At 40.3% G+C, this 18,027-nt stretch overlaps 1 protein-coding gene across 50 annotated transcripts in view; it reads left to right on the top strand.

The window, feature by feature from the left end:
* RIMS1 (regulating synaptic membrane exocytosis 1) overlaps positions 1–16,362 on the top strand; it is a 472,981-nt gene extending 456,619 nt beyond the window's left edge. For all 50 annotated transcript variants that reach the window (XM_060168206.1, XM_060168205.1, XM_060168204.1 and 47 more), the window contains 5 exons: positions 7,084–7,222; positions 9,662–9,774; positions 13,634–13,735; positions 14,481–14,620; positions 15,866–16,362. In XM_060168206.1, the coding sequence (XP_060024189.1) occupies positions 7,084–7,222; positions 9,662–9,774; positions 13,634–13,735; positions 14,481–14,620; positions 15,866–16,084 (713 nt within the window). In that variant the 3' untranslated portion in view covers positions 16,085–16,362. The remainder of the gene's footprint in view (positions 1–7,083; positions 7,223–9,661; positions 9,775–13,633; positions 13,736–14,480; positions 14,621–15,865) is intronic.
* Positions 16,363–18,027: the final 1,665 nt, after the last annotated feature.

Genomic DNA, 18,027 nt, shown 5'->3' with positions numbered 1-18,027 from the left:
CATCCAGTGGCAGAGCAAGCCGCAGACACCCCTCACTGTTTAAACTGTTCTCTTTCTTGCCCTCTCCTCCTCTCTCTGTATTATTGGGTTTACGTAAGGTAAATACCTAAAGCCAAATAGATACAAAATAAATCCTCCGTGTTGCACTTACACTGAATCACAATTAAACATGTACTTGCCAGTCGCTCCTACGAGGCCGCGAGCTGCTTGGAATCAGGGCCTCTTTCCTCTCCACGTTTATATACACAGCACTGGCCCGAAGCGCTCAGGAAACGGTTCCTTGAATCAGTCAATAAAGGAGTGAATGAACAAAACATATCAGATTATCCACAACAACTTTTCTGTTAAAAATAACTGAATTTTGTCACTGTACATATAAAAAAGTAAATCTTATCGCTGACCTCATTTGTTACTTTCAGGGTCACCAGAAAGGGGCACTTACTCTGTAGGTTTCTCTGTGTGACTTGACAGGACATTATTACTTTTATCTTTTGGACTCCAATTGTTTAATCCATTAGGTGGTATTCTTTTACTGATTCTTCCAGTTGATGGATGGAATTGACTATTCGTTTGGCATTAGAGACCGCTCTGACTGAAAGATGATTTATCGGACATGATCTATCTTTATCCACCTCTCCAACCAATAATATTAGACCCGGAACTGTTGTGTTTCATCCTGGGCATTTGTCGATTCCCCCCTGCATAGAAACAAGCTCTGATACCACACGACTTATAAAATAGACAACCTGCTCTCATCCTATGTGACTCTCCAGATACTGTCTCTCAATGACTGCAAACCTTTTGGAAACGGGCCAGGCGCTGCTCTGCAGTCTCATCTCTCGCCCTGTCTTCTAATTGATGCTTCCCCTCAGACCCCCAGGCCCCCTCGAAATCAGCGATACCCATGGAGGCAGGCACCGTCATCGTGTCTGTGTGTCTGCTCCGTACTGAAGTTCTAAGTAGTAATCGAGCCTTAATGATTTTACTTCCTGTAACACTTCACTCTTCTGATTTGCGCACCGCGACACGTACCTCTTTTTCTCCGAACCTTAAAAGATCTTCCCTTGGAGACCCCTTAGCAGCCTTGATTTTCTTCTAGACCTTTAAATGTGGATGTACCCCGGGCTCCGCTGCGCTGCCTCCCTGTTAAACACTGGCGCCTCAGGTCTTTATCCCACTTGCATGCCCATGCCGGTGCGTCCTGTCTGTCTGTCTGCTGCCTCCCAACCTCTCCAGCCTTGAGCTGACTCTCGTGCCTGGACTTGTACATCTTCTTCCTGCTTTACTCCCCGCGCCGCTATCTCGGGGACCCCCCCCCGCGAACGTCCACCAGAGAACTCAGAATTTCGACCCCCTACAACGAGTTCCTCTCCCTTTCCAGTAAGTGGCACCGTCATCCAACTAGTTATCCTAACCGAAAACCTAGACGCTCGTGATCGTTCCAGTTTTCCTGGACCAGAGCGCGCTCGGGCTGTCAGCTCCACCGCAGGACAAGCTCAAAGCCCCTCCTCGCGTATCACTGCGGCTCCCCCAGCCGCGACCGCGACCGCCGTGTTCTCTCTCCTTAGGTAGGAAAGCTTCCCCGTCCCCTGCTTCTTCCACTCCTACTCTTGCAGTTCATTCCCACACAGCAGCTCGAGGGGCCCTTGGAGAAGGGAGATCAGACCGTGACCCTCGCCTTGGTTTCGCGTCACGGTCAGCGCAGAGTCCCCGCGGCCGCCCACGGGGCTGCTCCTCCAGCCTCTTCCCCGCCAGCCTCTACCCGCGCACGTCTCAGACCCGCCAGGGGAGGTCAGGCCCTCCTCAGGGTCCGCCTCTTACTCCTCTGCCTGGAATATCCTTCCTTCAGACCCTTGCACGGCGGCCTCCTTTTCTACAAGTGGCCTCCCCCGCCCAGCTGATCAAAAGGAATTCACTCGACTGAGACCGGCTCTTCTTTATTTTTTTATGATGATTACCAGTATCTAAAATTATCATTTTTAAAACGATAATTTATATTATTAAGTTACATTAATTTATGCTATCTTTATTTTTTAATTGAAGTATAGTTGATTTACAATATCATGTCAGTTTCAGGTGTACAGCAGAGTGATTCAGTTATACATATACCTATCTATCTATATACCTATTTATTCTTTTTCAGATTCTTTTCCATGATAGGTTATTACAAGATACTGAGTAGAGTTCCCTGTGCTATACAGTAGGTCCTTGGTGTTTATCTATTTTATATATAGTAGTGTGTATATGTTACTCGCAAACTCCTGATTTATCCCTCCCCCTTCCCCCTTTGGCAACCCTAAGTTTGTTTTCTATGTCTGTGAGTCTATTTTTGTTTTGTAAATGAGTTCATTTGTATCTTTTTTGTCAGAGTCCACATGTAAGTGATATCATGTGATATTTGTCGAAAATTATCATGTTACCCGACCTGTTTCAGTTATTTATGGTATGTGATATCGTGTCTTATTACTGGCGTAGCTCCAACACCTAGAACGATGCCTGTTAGATTATAGGCCCTTGGTGCTTAATGAGCATTTATAGAATGAATTAATAAGTCAATAAGTTGTTTCTAAATGTAGCATCTCTAAATATGAAAAGGGAGAGTTCATATATAAATAGGACACATTTTGGAACATTCTGTGAGAGAAAATCTGCTCTTCTAAAGCATGTGTAAAATACTTACCCCCAATAATTGGATTTTACTAATTTTTGTGTGTTTGTGAATGTACGAGTTTTCTAATCCTTTTGTTCTTTGTATAGTACTTAGGACAGAAGTTTCAGGTTTCATGACATCATTTGAGAGCAAACTTCATGTCTTTATCTGGTTAATGATTCTTCAGTGGATACAAGTAATTATTAAATACTGGTGGTATCTTGAACAGACATAACAGTATTTTCTAATATTTAATGGTTTAATACATTATATTGGTATTATATTATATTATAATTATATATTATATTTATAATATAATATATATAATATATAATATATATAATATAATATTATATATTATATTATAATACATTATATTGGTATTAAAAATGACATATGTAACATATTTAATGGTTTAATACATTATATTGGTATTAAAAATGACATATGTAACATATTATATATGCTATAATTATAGGGAGATGAATACAAATAATTATATACACTTGTATAGAATATATGTGGTTCTAACAATGTTTTCAGATGAACTTGTAAGCCCTTATGAAAATGTATACATGAAAATATCTGTGTAGCTAAACTATTGCTCTGTTTGTAAAATTAATCAGATCAGACGCTGTGTTTTCCTAAACTGTGGTATAATGGAATGATCACAAGACTGTGGTTCAGAACATCAGGTTTCTCATCCAGCTTCTGGGCTAACGAGGGGCATGCTGAACAAGCCTTTGTTCCCACTAGAATGTAAGCTCCATCAGGCAGAGGTTCGTGTCGGTTGTGATCACTGCTGTATCACCAGCATCCAGAAAAGGCAAGGACCAATGCCAGTGCTGGACAGATATTTGCTGCATGAATTATACTTCTCCAAACGTACAGTTTCCACATCTATATAACAATGTTCCTTCCAACCCTTACATTCCGGATAATAAGAGAGCCCTTGGAATATAAATCAGACAGATTCATGGCTGGAATTGTTTCCCCAGCTGTTACCTGGGCCTTCTACAATTGTCTAGTGCATCAGAGCTCTTGTGATGCATATCTATTAACATGAGTAAGACGAGAGGTAACGGTCCATGATTGCCATCTTCAGAAGGACTAAAACAGAAACTTTAAAATGAAAAACTATTATTCAAATCCACAAAATTAAATAAGTATAAAAGAAAGTTCAGTAACCAACCTCTTAAATGATGGTTTTGCAAAGTGTGTAGCACTTACATTTTGAAAGCTATGAAGGTTTAAAACTGCTGTAAGGATTTGGGAACACCCTGTAGATACACCTTTCTTGGAGAAAACTTGATATCGCCATTAAAAATACAAATTGATAAAGAACTCTTCACTTTTAAATTTTTTCTTTTCATTCATTGAACAAGTATGTCATGACAACCACGTGTAACAGGTGTTAGGAAATGCAGGAGAGGCCAGGCTCTGACAGCCTCTCCCCATCATCTGGATGGCCAGGCACACAGAGCCTCCTGGCCGGACTCAGAACCAGCACCGGAAACACTGCAGAGGAAACCTGAGGACTGGGGGCTGCTGACCAGACAGCGGCCCCTCCTGACCACCGTCACTCACAGCCTCCCCAGTACAGCCACCAGGACCAACCCAGCCGTGGGAGCCACCATCCAGTCCCTTCACGTCCTCCAGACCAATGCTTCATGAGACCTTGACCCCCTTTTTAATAAAACCATTGCTGCTCTGCCCCCGACACTCTCCATCCCCCTTCTCCTGCCTATTTTTATCTGTAGCACAGATTACCAGGCTTATTACGTATATTTGTTGATTTGATCATTGCCTTGCTTGTATACACACACGTATGTAAGCTCCATGACGGCAGAAAATCTGTTACTCATCAGTATATACCCAGCACCTAAAACAGTGTGGGACACCTGGTTGGTGCCTAGTAAATATTTGTTGGATGGATGGATGCATGGATGGGTAAATAAATGAACAACTGAATGAACAGATACTCTAACCTGAACCCCTTGCAGCTGATTCTCTTAACTGTTTCTCTCCAGTTTTCAGTATTCCCCCACCATATAGATTTAAAATGTGCCCCCATTTTTCTAGCTGTCAACCTCATGATTTTCAATAGAATTTGGTGTTCTGCCCTCGTTTATTGCCTCAGGCTGCCTGGGGTAAACATTTTTCACGATTCTAGTTGGCTCACTTGGGTCATACGCCCTGAGAGCTTGCCCCTTCCCCTCAGGTGGGGTGCGGCCAATATGCACGCAGGGATGGAATATTGCTCTACACAGTGACTTCATACAGGAGCTACATTTAAGAAGGAGGCACAGGATACACATAAATAAACACCCAAACTAAGCCAGACAGCACCCAGAGTGGCCAAAGGTGAAGTCCCTGCCTTGAGGAAGTGTACAAATTCTACAGTGACACGTCCAGTGAGCAACACAGAGACCAGAAAGAGGACAGGTGGAGAGTCGAGAGCCATAGGTGAGAAAATGGGTACGTCCATGGGAAGGTTGCTACAAGGTTTCTAAACGGCAAGTTAGAAACAGTTAATAAGATCAAACAGATTCCTACCCATTCACTAGCATTTCAACTTCTAAAAATTTGCTCTATCAAAACTCCTGTAACCACTGGAAACATCCCAAGTGCTCATCAGTAAAGAGATGGTTTAATTGTGATGCCACATAACCATACAATGAAACAGTACCATCTTTAAAAGAATATAGACCTGTTTGTATTGTATAATTGTGTTTAGTGGGATGAGAAAATGCACTTTCTTATGAGAGCTGTGATTCATACCACTGTTCGAGATACTAAGGATAACGGTGAGGGATATTCCACACGTCCCCCTCCTTGTAGAAATTAATTTCAAATTGGTGAAACAACAACAAACAAACAAATGAAGCTTTACTAGCAGACGGAGCAGCGTCATGAAGAAATATAAAGTGTGGCAAGGGGATAAAGAATGATGAGGATAAGAAAAAGCCTCCCTGAGGAGGTGATGTTGGAGCAGAGCCCTGAATAAACAAGAAAATCAGAAGGACAGACTCGGGGCAAAGCACCCAGAAGCAGCATGCTTGGGGTGTCCAAGCAAATGCAAGGAAGGCAGCGTTGAGGAAAGGACAGTGACCACGTGGGATGGGGGAGGGAAGGTCTGAGAGGCAACCAGGGACCCGATCATATGCATTTTGGAGCCATGATAACAGTTTAGAGTTTCTTTTAATTTTGATTGATAAACCATCAGAAGATCTTGAGAAGGGAGTGACATATTCCAATTTACGCAGCATGGCTGTTATATAGAGAATATTCCACATTGAGTCCATAGGATATAAGCCACGACATCTTTTGTTAGACAATTTACAAAAGTGTTGCAGTGACCCAAAATGAGAGGAAAACGTTCAGTTTTCATACAGTTTATTTAGGAATGTTTTTAGGCCCCTTCTTCACAGGGGTTTTATGAGGACTGAAAAGGTTATATGTATACACATATGTATGTATTTTATAGATGTGGTTATGTACATAGAGCATGTTTCATATATCACTCATGGGTATTAAATGATACTATGTGAAAATAAAATGGAAAGAAAACGAGAAATGCATATAGAATGTGTAGGTAGAAAAAGCATGGCAGGTTGTAAAAGTCTAACAGTTTGTCTAACCTTTCGATATTGCTCTAATCAAATAAATGTTTTAGAATTCCATATCCTTGCTATGAATAGTATACTGGCTCGTGCATTTCAAAGGGGCTCAAGAAAGTTGCTCTGAACTTAGAGTTTATCAAGGAAATAATCAGCCAGTATGATTCACAGTGCAAAAAGAGAGACAGCCCAAAACTGCTGTCAGAAGGCTACAGCTGGGTCGAAAGGCCACGCATAGCTGCGAAGCCTGGAATTAAGATAGTACCTGTTCTGCCTACATAGGTTACCTCTGTGTCATGTCAGATGAGATCGTCTATGTTACGGTGTTGCAAAAATCTTTAAATAAAGTGCTGCTTTTTTTTCTTTGTGAGGACTGGCAGTACCAACACAGCGGTATTTTTCACGCTGAGTTCCAAGTGCCTCTTCTCTTTCAAAGGACATGGTCCATTCATTTAGGTTTGTCCCTATGCAGTTGGAGCATCCCTGATTAGGAGAAACCTGTTAGGTTCCGCAGAACAGTTCGTGCAAAATCCAGTTTTTCACTGAAGTTGACAACTTCAGCAGCAGTAATACAAGGAGTGCATTTTGCCTCATTGGGATACAGACAGCTGGTCTGCCTTCCGCTGCTACCCCCTTGGCCAAAGCATCCTTTGGCAAAGAGATTTAATTAATCAGAGTATTCTCTTGGACACTACTTCTCTGAGTAGATTTTTAATTATATGCATAATTAACTATCGTACTTGCGGAATCAATCGATATTCAGGGGGAATCGTCTAAAACAAACTTAGAGTTTCTTTTACTCTCTCCTGTCAGAGTCAGGCCACAAGAAGTTAAAAAGCACCATCCAGAGAAGCACAGAGACGGGCATGGCAGCCGAGATGAGAAAGATGGTGAGGCAGCCGAGCCGGGAGTCTACGGACGGCAGCATCAACAGTTACAGCTCCGAGGGAAAGTAAGAGGCTTCTGCACACCCACGTGGCCCGGGGCCAAGGGTCCTGCAGTCACAGGGCAGTCAACAAGGCCGCCAGGGTGATCCTGCAGCTTCTTTATACAGCCAAGAGGTCAACCATCCATTTGAAAACAGCCTGACCTCTTTGGATAATACACACACACACACACACACACACACACACACACACACACACACACACACACACACACGCGGACACACCTCTGCCCCTGGTCACACAGACATTTCAAAGGGATGAAGAAATGGGCGGGTGAACGTGAATAAACTGACCATGACCGGATGTTTATTGTAGAAATGCCACATTGAATGGATTCTTTCATATGGGAAATTCATTGTCTGGCCCAGTTACCAGAATCTGAATTAAAACTTAGAGGTGTGGAACTAATTGCCCGTATTCCTACTTTTCTCCAAACTATTTTGGGCTCTAAGTTGTTGTAAGTCTAACATTCTCATAATAGCAACTTCAAACTTCTTGTTTTTAAAACATCACAAATTCATTTTTACCTTAGGAAAAAAGGCCCAGGAGCTATCTGCTTCATTATTTTTCTGATTAAAGAATTTTAGTTAATCCTGAAATTAATTAATTTTGAAAAAATATAACTAGAATTTTGTTTTGGTTACTTGACATGATTTTTACCATTTCATCTAGATCTTGCACAAAACCTGCATTTTCCTGTGCTTGAGAATTTTTCTGGTAAAATTGAACTTTTACTAAGGTGATAGATAACAAGTAATTCGTATCCTACGGTGGGTTACTTGGGGATTGACCATGTACAAGTTTTCCATAATTATTTATTACCATTCAAATATCTTTTACTAATTAATATTAACGATTTATTTTATTTTACTGGCATTTTTCTATTCTGTTCAGAAAATGAAGCACATTCTGCCAAGTTAATGTTCATGCTAGGCTTTCCCATTCCTAAGACTAGTGAATCCCTTTATCTGCTCCAATGAGTGATATGCGTCCTCCCAGCAAGATACAGCCAAGAACAAAAATCAGCAGGCATGATGTCATGTAGTTAAACTTGCTGACAAAGTACCAATATTTGCTGAAGTATTATGAAGCAATCTACAACTAGAAAACCAGAGACACTATTTTCGGATATAAAAATTAACAAATCTAGATTGGGATTGACATATACACACTACTGTATATGCAATAGATAACTAATAAGGACCTACTGTATAGCACAGGGAACTCTACTCAATACTCTGTAATGGCCTATATGGGAAAAGAATCTTAAAAAGAGTGGATATATGTGTATGTATAACTGATCCACTTTGCTGTACACCTGAAACTAACACAACATTGTAAATCAACTCTACTCCAATAAAAATTTTAAAAAAGTAAAAATTAACAAACCTAATAATATTTACCATGAATAAGCCACTTAACCTCTCATAGATTTATTTTATAGTCTCTAGATGGGATAATAATTAATACCCTAATTCCTTTGATTGTGAAGAAATAATATGTGTGAAAGCACACTGGAAACAATCAATCCTTATAGAAACCTGTTTATTCAAAAAAATACTTATTGAAGTCCAACTATGTAACAAGCCTGGTTCTTGTTACCCAGGAGATGTCAGTAAACAAGAGCACAGTCACTGCTCTGGGAGAGCCTGTAGCCTGGGGCTCCAAGCAGTCCTGGTGTTGTGAGAAATAGACCTATGTTAACCAATTCATTTCCATTTGAATTAAATAAAAATCTCAGGTAATATGAAATTTTAATTCTTTCAAAAATGAAGAAATTAAACATTTTGATTTGTAAATAAGAATTTGTACTATGCTATATCTATTCAAGAAATTATTAGCCATTTCTTAACATTTAGCATTAATGTTACTTAATGCTCATGAGCAATTATTTATGTATTAGTTCATGACATAAAATTTTGCACCTTGTATCTTACGTCAGTGATACATTTACGTAGGGATTTGTATTTGTAAAGTGTGCAGAAAAATTACTACAGTAAAAACTATAACTGAGCTCTCCTGAATAGAACATCAGGTCTTTTTTTAAACTTTTTATTTTTTATTGGAGTATAGTTGATTAACAACGTTGTGTTAGTTTCAGGTGAACTTAGGGAGGGAGGCAGGGGAGGGATAACTGGTAGTTTGGGATTGACATGTACACACTGCTATATTTAAAATGGATAACCAACAAGGACCTACTGTATAGCACAGGGAACTCTGCTCAATACTATGTAACAACATCAGGTCTTAAACTGATAGTTTAGACCTTTTCGCAATCAGTGCTGGGCTTCATGGGCTTGGTTCAGAGGAAATGCAAAGAATCAGTAAGTAAACCGATTGCCTAAGTACTGTTTGATTCATGACCAGAACTCGTCATCTAATGGAAACTAATGAAAAGAATTCTAGAAGATCTAATGTCTTGATTTTTGTCCTTTTGGTAATAGCTTAATATTTCCTGGAGTGAGACTAGGAGCGGATAGTCAATTCAGTGATTTTCTCGATGGACTGGGACCCGCCCAGCTTGTTGGCCGCCAAACCCTCGCCACCCCTGCAATGGGTAAGAATAATTTTTTTCTGTAGTTAAACTGATGTTTCATGCTTGATAAGATCATCTAAAGTAGCATAATAAAAAAATAATAATAATATAATAAAGTAGCATAATAGTAATACAAGAGAGAAGCAACATTTTAGCTCAGGTGTTGCTGGTTTCAAATGACTCTTCTAATTTCTAATGCATTTTTCTAACTTGAGATATGCAAAATGAATAAAGTTAGTCATTAATCTCTGAATTATCAAATTTCTGTTAAGACAGAGAGTCTACAGTAAGTCCAAATGTAGGAGAAGGGTAGAATTTTATAGCACGGAAAAAACGATGGATTATTCAATCAAGGAGATTGGCATAAGTGTCTAGCTATGCAAAAAATATTAATGGAATTACCTCCCTACTTCAGAACTTAAAAAAAATAATGCTTGGGGGGCTTCCCTGGTGGCGCGGTGGTTGAGAATCTGCCTGCCAGTGCAGGGGACACAGGTTCGAGCCCTGGTCCGGGAAGATTCCACATGCCGCAGAGCAGCTAAGCCCATGCGCCACAACTACTGAGCCTGCGCTCTAGAGCCCGCAAGCCACAACTACCGAAACCTGCGTGCCTACAGCCCGTGCTCTGCAACGAGAGAAGCCACCGCAATGAGAAGCCCGCGCACCGCAACGAGGAGTAGCCCCTGCTCGCCGCAACTAGAGAAAGCCCGCGCGCAGCAACGAAGACCCAACGCAGCCGAAAACACATTAATTAATTTTTTAAAAAATTTGGACTCAATTGTAAAGGAGAAACGGGGTGTAGAAAGACACTGGAAAATACTGAAAATCGCTTAAATTAATGTTTCTATACTCTTGGAGTGGGAAAGAACTTCCAGACCAAAGCCAGATAAACGTCTACTAGCAAAATATGCCATATGTAAAGTTTAAAAAGATGATAAATGGAAAAAATTGTATGCAACATGTGAAATAGGTATTTCCTGAAGAACATGAGATTCCAGCTTGAAAGAACCCATAGAGTAGTCAGCAAAACGCATGAGAATAGGTCAACACAGAGACATCATCGAGAGATTTTACAGCACCAGAGGTTGACAGAACACCCCACAAGTTTCCTAAGAGGAAAAATAATTTTATGCAGACTATCAAAACTCTGCTTCTCATTGGACTCTTCAATAATAATACTGGGGGCTTCCCTGGTGGCGCAGTGGTTGAGAGTCCGCCTGCCGATGCAGGGGACGCGGGTTCGTGCCCCGGTCTGGGAAGATCCCACATGCCGCGGAGCGGCTGGGCCCGTGAGCCATGGCCGCTGAGCCTGCGCGTCCGGAGCCTGTGCTCCGCAACGGGAGAGGCCACAGCAGTGAGAGGCCCACGTACCGCAAAAAAAAAAATAATAATAATAATAATAATAATAATACTGGAATCCAGAAGATGAGCATGGCCTTCGAAATTCTGAGTAACAATTGATTTCCAATGAAGACTAAAATTGCCAGTCAAATCATCAAGTAAGTATGAGGCTAGAATAAACACATATTCAGACAGGAATGGTCTCAAAACATTTTCCTTATACCCAACATTGCTCGGAAAGCTATTGGAGGATATACTTCAACAAAGTGAACTAAGTGAATGTACAAATTGTGAACTAAAAAAGAGGAATATGCCATCCAGTAAATAAATGCTTCCACACAAGAGAGCAATGGGTGGGATACCCAGGACGGTAGTGAAGGAAAATGTAATAAAAGAGCTGCAACGGGCTTTATAAGCAACCTGTCCAAGCTGTATCGATAGCATGTCAGATTCGTAAGACAAAATCTATAGAACACCTGATATACTTGATTTTATGGAAGAGATAAACAACCAGGAGAGAGTAAGGGGTTGAATCAGTGATACATCCATAAAAATGTCAGCAAGGGCTTTTTAAAAGACACTTAGTGGGTGTAGGAAAGAAGAAGAGAGTCTAAGAAATGAGAAGTAATCATGGTACTCCAGTTCACTCGGCTACAAATAATGTTGCCTAATCATAATATAAATATTGATATTGGGAGAAGAGGATGACAGAAAATGTCAAGTATATGGTGGGGGTAGGAAGCAGTGAGAGAGAGCAAAATTGGGGGTCAATAATGATTATCTAAAACTGAAGAAAAAAGGAAAATATATGTACGGTATTTAGAGATAGGGATGCAAATGCCAAAAAGTAAAAAATAAATCATCAGTTAAAATACTGAGAATTTTGAAAACAGTGACCTTTGGAAGGCAAGAGGTTGAGAGAAAGGCCGGGAATATTTTATACTAATAACAAGTCTTAGAGAACAGTTTGACTCTTTAAACTATGTGTGTATGTGATTAAAACAAAAACAAAAACCCAAGAGTCCAGGAGCTAAGGTCTGAAACAGAATTATTATAAACAATAAACAATAAGCTAATAAACAATTCAGCACCACAACATTGATCAATGGACCAGGCAAGTAAAAGGAGTTCACAACTGAGAAAGTAGAGATGATTCAACCAACTAAAAACAACTTAGAGGGCTTCCCTGGTGGCGCAGTCGTTGAGAGTCCACCTGCCAATGCAGCAGACGCGGGTTCGTGCCCCGGTCCGGGAAGATCCCACATGCCGCGGAGCGGCTGGGCCCGTGAGCCATGGCCGCTGAGCCTGTGCGTCCAGAGCTTGTGCTCCGCAACGGGAGAGGCCACAACAGTGAGAGGCCCACGCAAAAACAACAAAAACAAAAAAAAACAACAACTTAGAAATAATTATATTTAATGTTTTCGGGGATAAAGTATGGTATCGTTCAGAAAAAGTTGAGCATCTTATAAAAATAGGTAAAGGGCATAAACAGGCAATACAAAAGAAGGAATAAAAATTGAAAATATTTAGAAATATGTTCAACCTCCCTAATAATCAAAGAAAGTCTACTTATAACTTTTTGAATGTCAGATTGGCAAAAACTAGGCATGTGGCTCCTAACAGTATTAGTGGCTGTGGGAAATGGGGAGACAGATTCTTCTGGTCACAGTACAGACTGGTACAACCCTTCTAAAGGATGTTGGCATATACATGGCATTTTCAAATGTCCATTCAATTAGACCTAACAATTTAAAATCTGGGAATTTATGCTCAAGAAATAATTGACCAAGGGTGCAAAAATTCCTTATAAAGCTGTTCATTCTAATGCTGCTTACGATGACAGCAATGTAGATAACCTGTATTTCCATCCAGAGGGATCTGGTTAAATAGGTAACGACATGCCCATTCAGTGGTTCATACAGTCAATAAATTGAGGATATATGGTCATGGTGGATAGATAGATAGATAGATACATAGATGCATAGATAGCTACATAGATACACGTATAGTTAGAGAGATAGAGATGGATAGATTGATACATAGATATAGTGGTAGAGAGATAAGGAAAGAAGGAAGGAAGGGAGGGAGGGAGGGAGGGAGGAAAGGAAGGGAAGAAGGAGGAAAGAATGAATGAACTTGTGAAATTGCTAGGATATTTACCAAAACATTAATGGAGGTTTTCTCCAGATAATGGAAACACAGATAATTGTACTTTTTATTAAGAAGTATTATATAATAGATGACATAAAGGATAAGAAATCTTATTAGAGTACAAGAATCACTTAAATGCTTCAGTATTGTTGCAGTTAAGTAATTTGTAAACCAGTATGAGACTCCCATAAGTTAGATTAGCACCAGAAAAATGAAGAGAAACATTTCAAAACCTGATTTGGAGGTAGGGAAAGAAAATGGTATAGGGGAGCTCAAAATATGAGTTATTTATGAAGATCATGAAATTTGGAGTCTCTTACGGGCCTCTATTTTTTTAACTGCATGTGACTGCAAAGAAGCTGAAACATTTTGCTTCCTCCACTCACAGGTGATATACAAATTGGAATGGAGGATAAAAAAGGCCAATTAGAAGTTGAAGTGATTAGAGCACGAAGCCTCACGCAAAAGCCTGGATCCAAATCCACACCTGGTAAGGAGCGGTGTTGCTGTTTGGACAAGAGAGTCTCACATGGGCAAAACCTCAAAACATTGGCTGCATTTGAATTTCACATGCTCTATTTTTTCATTATCTGATTGATTAACAAGGCAGCTTTTCTATGTTCTTTCATCGTGGGTCAAAGAAAAGCGGATCTCCGGAGCCTGTGCTCCGCGGCGGGAGGGGCCACAGCGGTGAGAGGCCCGCGTACCGCAAAAATAAAAAAAAAAAAAAAAGGAACAACAAAGAAAAGCGGATCATAAAAGTGGATCTGGGTTTTCCTTGCACAGTTACTCTGTCAGGAAATATTAGGAAGAGTCTTGTTGTATTAAGACAAAGTTTAGTTATGATGGCTTCTTAGCTGTGTCAGTTATTTTTTTTTCTGCCCATTTATAAATGCGGGATAAAAATTCAGTTCTAATCACAGAAAGGATGAGCTTTTAGATATAAAATGTGCTTTAAGATATAAACCTGTTTTGTATTGCCAGCCATAAACCAAGTCAGTCAGAATCTTAGGATAACTTTGCATGCATTTGCTTCAAAAGAGGAGAATGGCGTTAGTGGTAACATATGGGTTTTAAGGGATAGAATTTATGGAACACTGAAAATTTTAAATGGTTTAAATAATCAATGGGAAACTTTCAACAAGCATCTCTATTTGTCTAAGGAAGCATTCTCTAATAAAAAAAATTTAACTTGAAGGATTAACTTCTTATCTGTTAATGTTACCTTTGTTCAGCTCCATACGTCAAAGTGTATCTTTTGGAGAACGGGGCCTGCATAGCCAAAAAGAAGACAAGAATTGCACGAAAGACCCTTGACCCCTTGTATCAACAGTCCCTGGTTTTTGACGAAAGTCCACAGGGTAAAGTCCTTCAGGTCAGTCATAGCTGGTTTGACTTTTTGCACTGTAACGGGCCCATTATCCATATCAACATTGAAGAGCTGGTCCAACAGGAAGAGAATAAAGTCCAAATTGTTCATTTACAATATAAGTAATATATACTATCAAAATATCTTTTGGTTCTAATGGAAAACAAGATTTTAGTTTTCACTCTCCCTTTCTTCCTTCTCTCCATCCTCTCTGTTTACTTCTGCTCTATTTCCCATCCATTTCCTCTCCTAGGTAGATAAATAGATGATAGATAGATAGATAGATAATTGATAGATAATCAGGACAACCAATGCCAATACTAGTTTATTGAGTGAGACATGGGATTCAAAGAGGAAGAAAGGAAAGGACCAGAAAACGTTCAGGACGGGTTGAATGTCAGGTGTATTGTTAGGTGCTTCCTTTTCTAAATGTTTTGACTCCAATTATTCCCATTTTAAAGATTATGTCTGAGGGTCACAGAGATTAAATAACTTGGCAAGGTTACTCAGTAAATTGAAAAGGGAAGATTCACCATCCCTGCCTGTGTAAAGCAGTTGAGTGAGTTCATTTGGGAACCTCCACTGGGGATTAAAGGGTTGGAAACAGAACCTGGAGCAAGTGTAATGGAAATCTTACCTGACACCAAAAGGAGACAGAAGGTGGTAATTGTCAGTGAGATCACTGACTTATTAACCTTCTGATCAAGCCAACATTGTCAGGCAAGTCCTCAAGGGCACCAGCTTACAATTATTGTTCAACTTGCCCCTTCACTAACAAGTCCATAATATAAAAGAAATTTAATGAATATTCTCATCCTTTGCTCATACTCCACCATCCACGCACGCCATGGTACAGGGAGTTGGGTTGTTTCGCCCTCCTAGCTTGCACACATTTTCATTTGTATATCTCTGTGACCCTGCACTTTGCTTACTAGATCGTAGTTGCTAAAGACGGTTTTGAATTTACATATACATAAACTTGTGTATTTATTTTTAACATGGTTTATGTAGACAATACCCTCACTGACCAGGGAAACGTGATTTGCGTTCCATCACATCTAAAAATCCTGGTGAAGTGTCTCTCGGAGTACCTGAAGGATAGTACCTTTTTATTACTATACCTCCTTGGTCTTAGTTGTATTCACTTCCCCACTTCCCTCACTGGCTCACTTTTACAGAATAGTTTGCTTTAAACTGTTCACACATGAAGGAGAGAAGCTCAGGCTTTACTGCAGTTGTCTGTCTCTGCAGGTGATTGTCTGGGGAGACTACGGCAGGATGGATCACAAATGCTTTATGGGCGTGGCCCAGATCTTGTTGGAGGAACTGGATCTTTCCAGCATGGTCATCGGCTGGTACAAGCTCTTCCCCCCGTCATCACTGGTTGAACCCACGCTCACCCCCCTGACCCGCCGGGCTTCCCAATCATCTCTGGAAAGTTCCACCGGCCCCCCCTGCATCCGGTCCTAATGAACTCACACCAGTAAGACTCTACCTTCAGGATAATAATCTGAACCAAGATATTTCATGATCAAAAGAATGGTTGGAGACAGACAATCAACTTGTGTTTTGCTGGTAGTCGTGTTTCAATAATATGTCCCTATCGTTGTTTAAAACCTGGCTTCACATGACAGAACAAGGCAGTTATCAAATACAGGAAGTCAACGTGCTAGTGAGAATCACTGATGCTTCTGACAAATGAGAGAGGGGAAACTGCAAATTCACACACACACACACACACACACACACACACATACCCCAAATTGAACTGGAAACTCTCACTCTGTGAAAAGCTGTATTGTACCGGTTTTTTGCACAAACCACAGCAGTGTTATTTCCCTGGGGTTGACAAGTTTTGTTTATTTGTGTGTTGTTTGTTGATTTCGTTTTCTTGATTTGTTTCGGTTTGGTTTTCACTGTATTTGTTATTTCCACTCGTGTTTGGCTGTGTCATGACAGACAGACCTAGTGATATTTACAGAGACCCTTCCTTTCTTTTTCCAAAAGCACCAAAAAAAAAGGGCTGAAGCAGTCTCTGTAGCATCTCCTCAGAGTGTGTACAACAAGACAAGATGAGGCCAATGCAGGGTTTCACTAGCTTTCGCTTTATGATCCTTCAAGGTTTTATGTGTAGAAACCCAGAAAACAAAACATTATCTTCCAAAAACAAACAACCACAGCATCACTTTTTTTGAATGAAGCGCATATCTGTTTGCATTCTAAAACATTAATTTATGTTTTCCACTGTTTTGCATGGAATACTTTTACAGAACCGAGCCTGCAGCTAGTGCTAGGAGCTAAACTAACAGCATCAGGGTACCTTGGAACACTCCTGGTAATGCCTTTTCCTTCCTGACATCCAAAAAAAAAAAAAACAAGACAAGTGTATGCTCATGTGTACAAACCATATGTTTGACTTCCCAAAATGGTGACTAGAAATGGACTTGAGCCTCAGACACTTTAAGCAATGCCCGGGCTCCTCAGCCATGTCTCAGCGTAGACACGCCACCTGTCCCGGAAAGAGCATGGTATGGGCTGTTAATATTCCACTGGAAATTCCAGTCAAAATATTCTGCACTAAACGAATGTTTTTTATCCAATTTTAATTTACATTTCTTTGAGATCGATGCAAGCACAAAGCTTGATTTTTTTAATGCAAAGTATCTTACTTTTGGGTGGGGGGGGCGGGAAATGAAACAAAGTCCAATTTCAATTTGCATTTTCTTCATCTGAGTTTTTCTCAGCCTTGAATTCCCTTGTGACCTTCTGTATATGTGCTACCAACTGCAGGCTCTGCAGGTGCGTTGAGATCTTCTCCCTCCTTTTATGGGTCCCTCCACTTTTGTGATTTCACAGATAGAGCAGCATGACTTGGAACTGTTCAAAGCTGCATGCACGTTTTGTAAAAAAAAAAAAAAAAGAAAAGAAAATAAAGAAAGAAAAAGCGAAGAAAAGAAACAAAAGGTTATTTAATAATGTATGTTAGTTCCACATAGGCCAGCTTGTATGTTGCATGTACTTGTACAGTTTGCTTGTTAATTACTCTACTGAAATAACCAAGAAATCTAAGCCATCCATTTTTTGTTATAGACATTTTACAGGTTTCAGCCAGACTCAGTATGTGAGTCGGGAGTGAAATGTCTATAGATGGACTTTATTTTTTACCCTCTGGAAAACGTGATGTAGTATGGACCAAATTCCTTCTAATAAATATTTTGGTGTAGACTCCTCCTGTGGGGCTGTAACACATGTAGACACTGTGTACACATAGATTTTAATCCATAGACATACTGCCTGCACCAAGTGAATTATTTATTATTTACACACGCCAGAACGACCTGCCCATCGTTCCCAGGGCACAGATTGACCACTGGTCACCATGCTGAGCAGGAAGGACTGAAGCATTGGTGTAC

This window comes from Lagenorhynchus albirostris, chromosome 12 (assembly GCF_949774975.1).
Source record: "Lagenorhynchus albirostris chromosome 12, mLagAlb1.1, whole genome shotgun sequence".
NCBI lineage: Eukaryota > Metazoa > Chordata > Mammalia > Artiodactyla > Delphinidae > Lagenorhynchus > Lagenorhynchus albirostris.
Note: the sequence above shows the minus strand (reverse complement) of the source record. Positions and strands in the feature narration are given on the sequence as shown.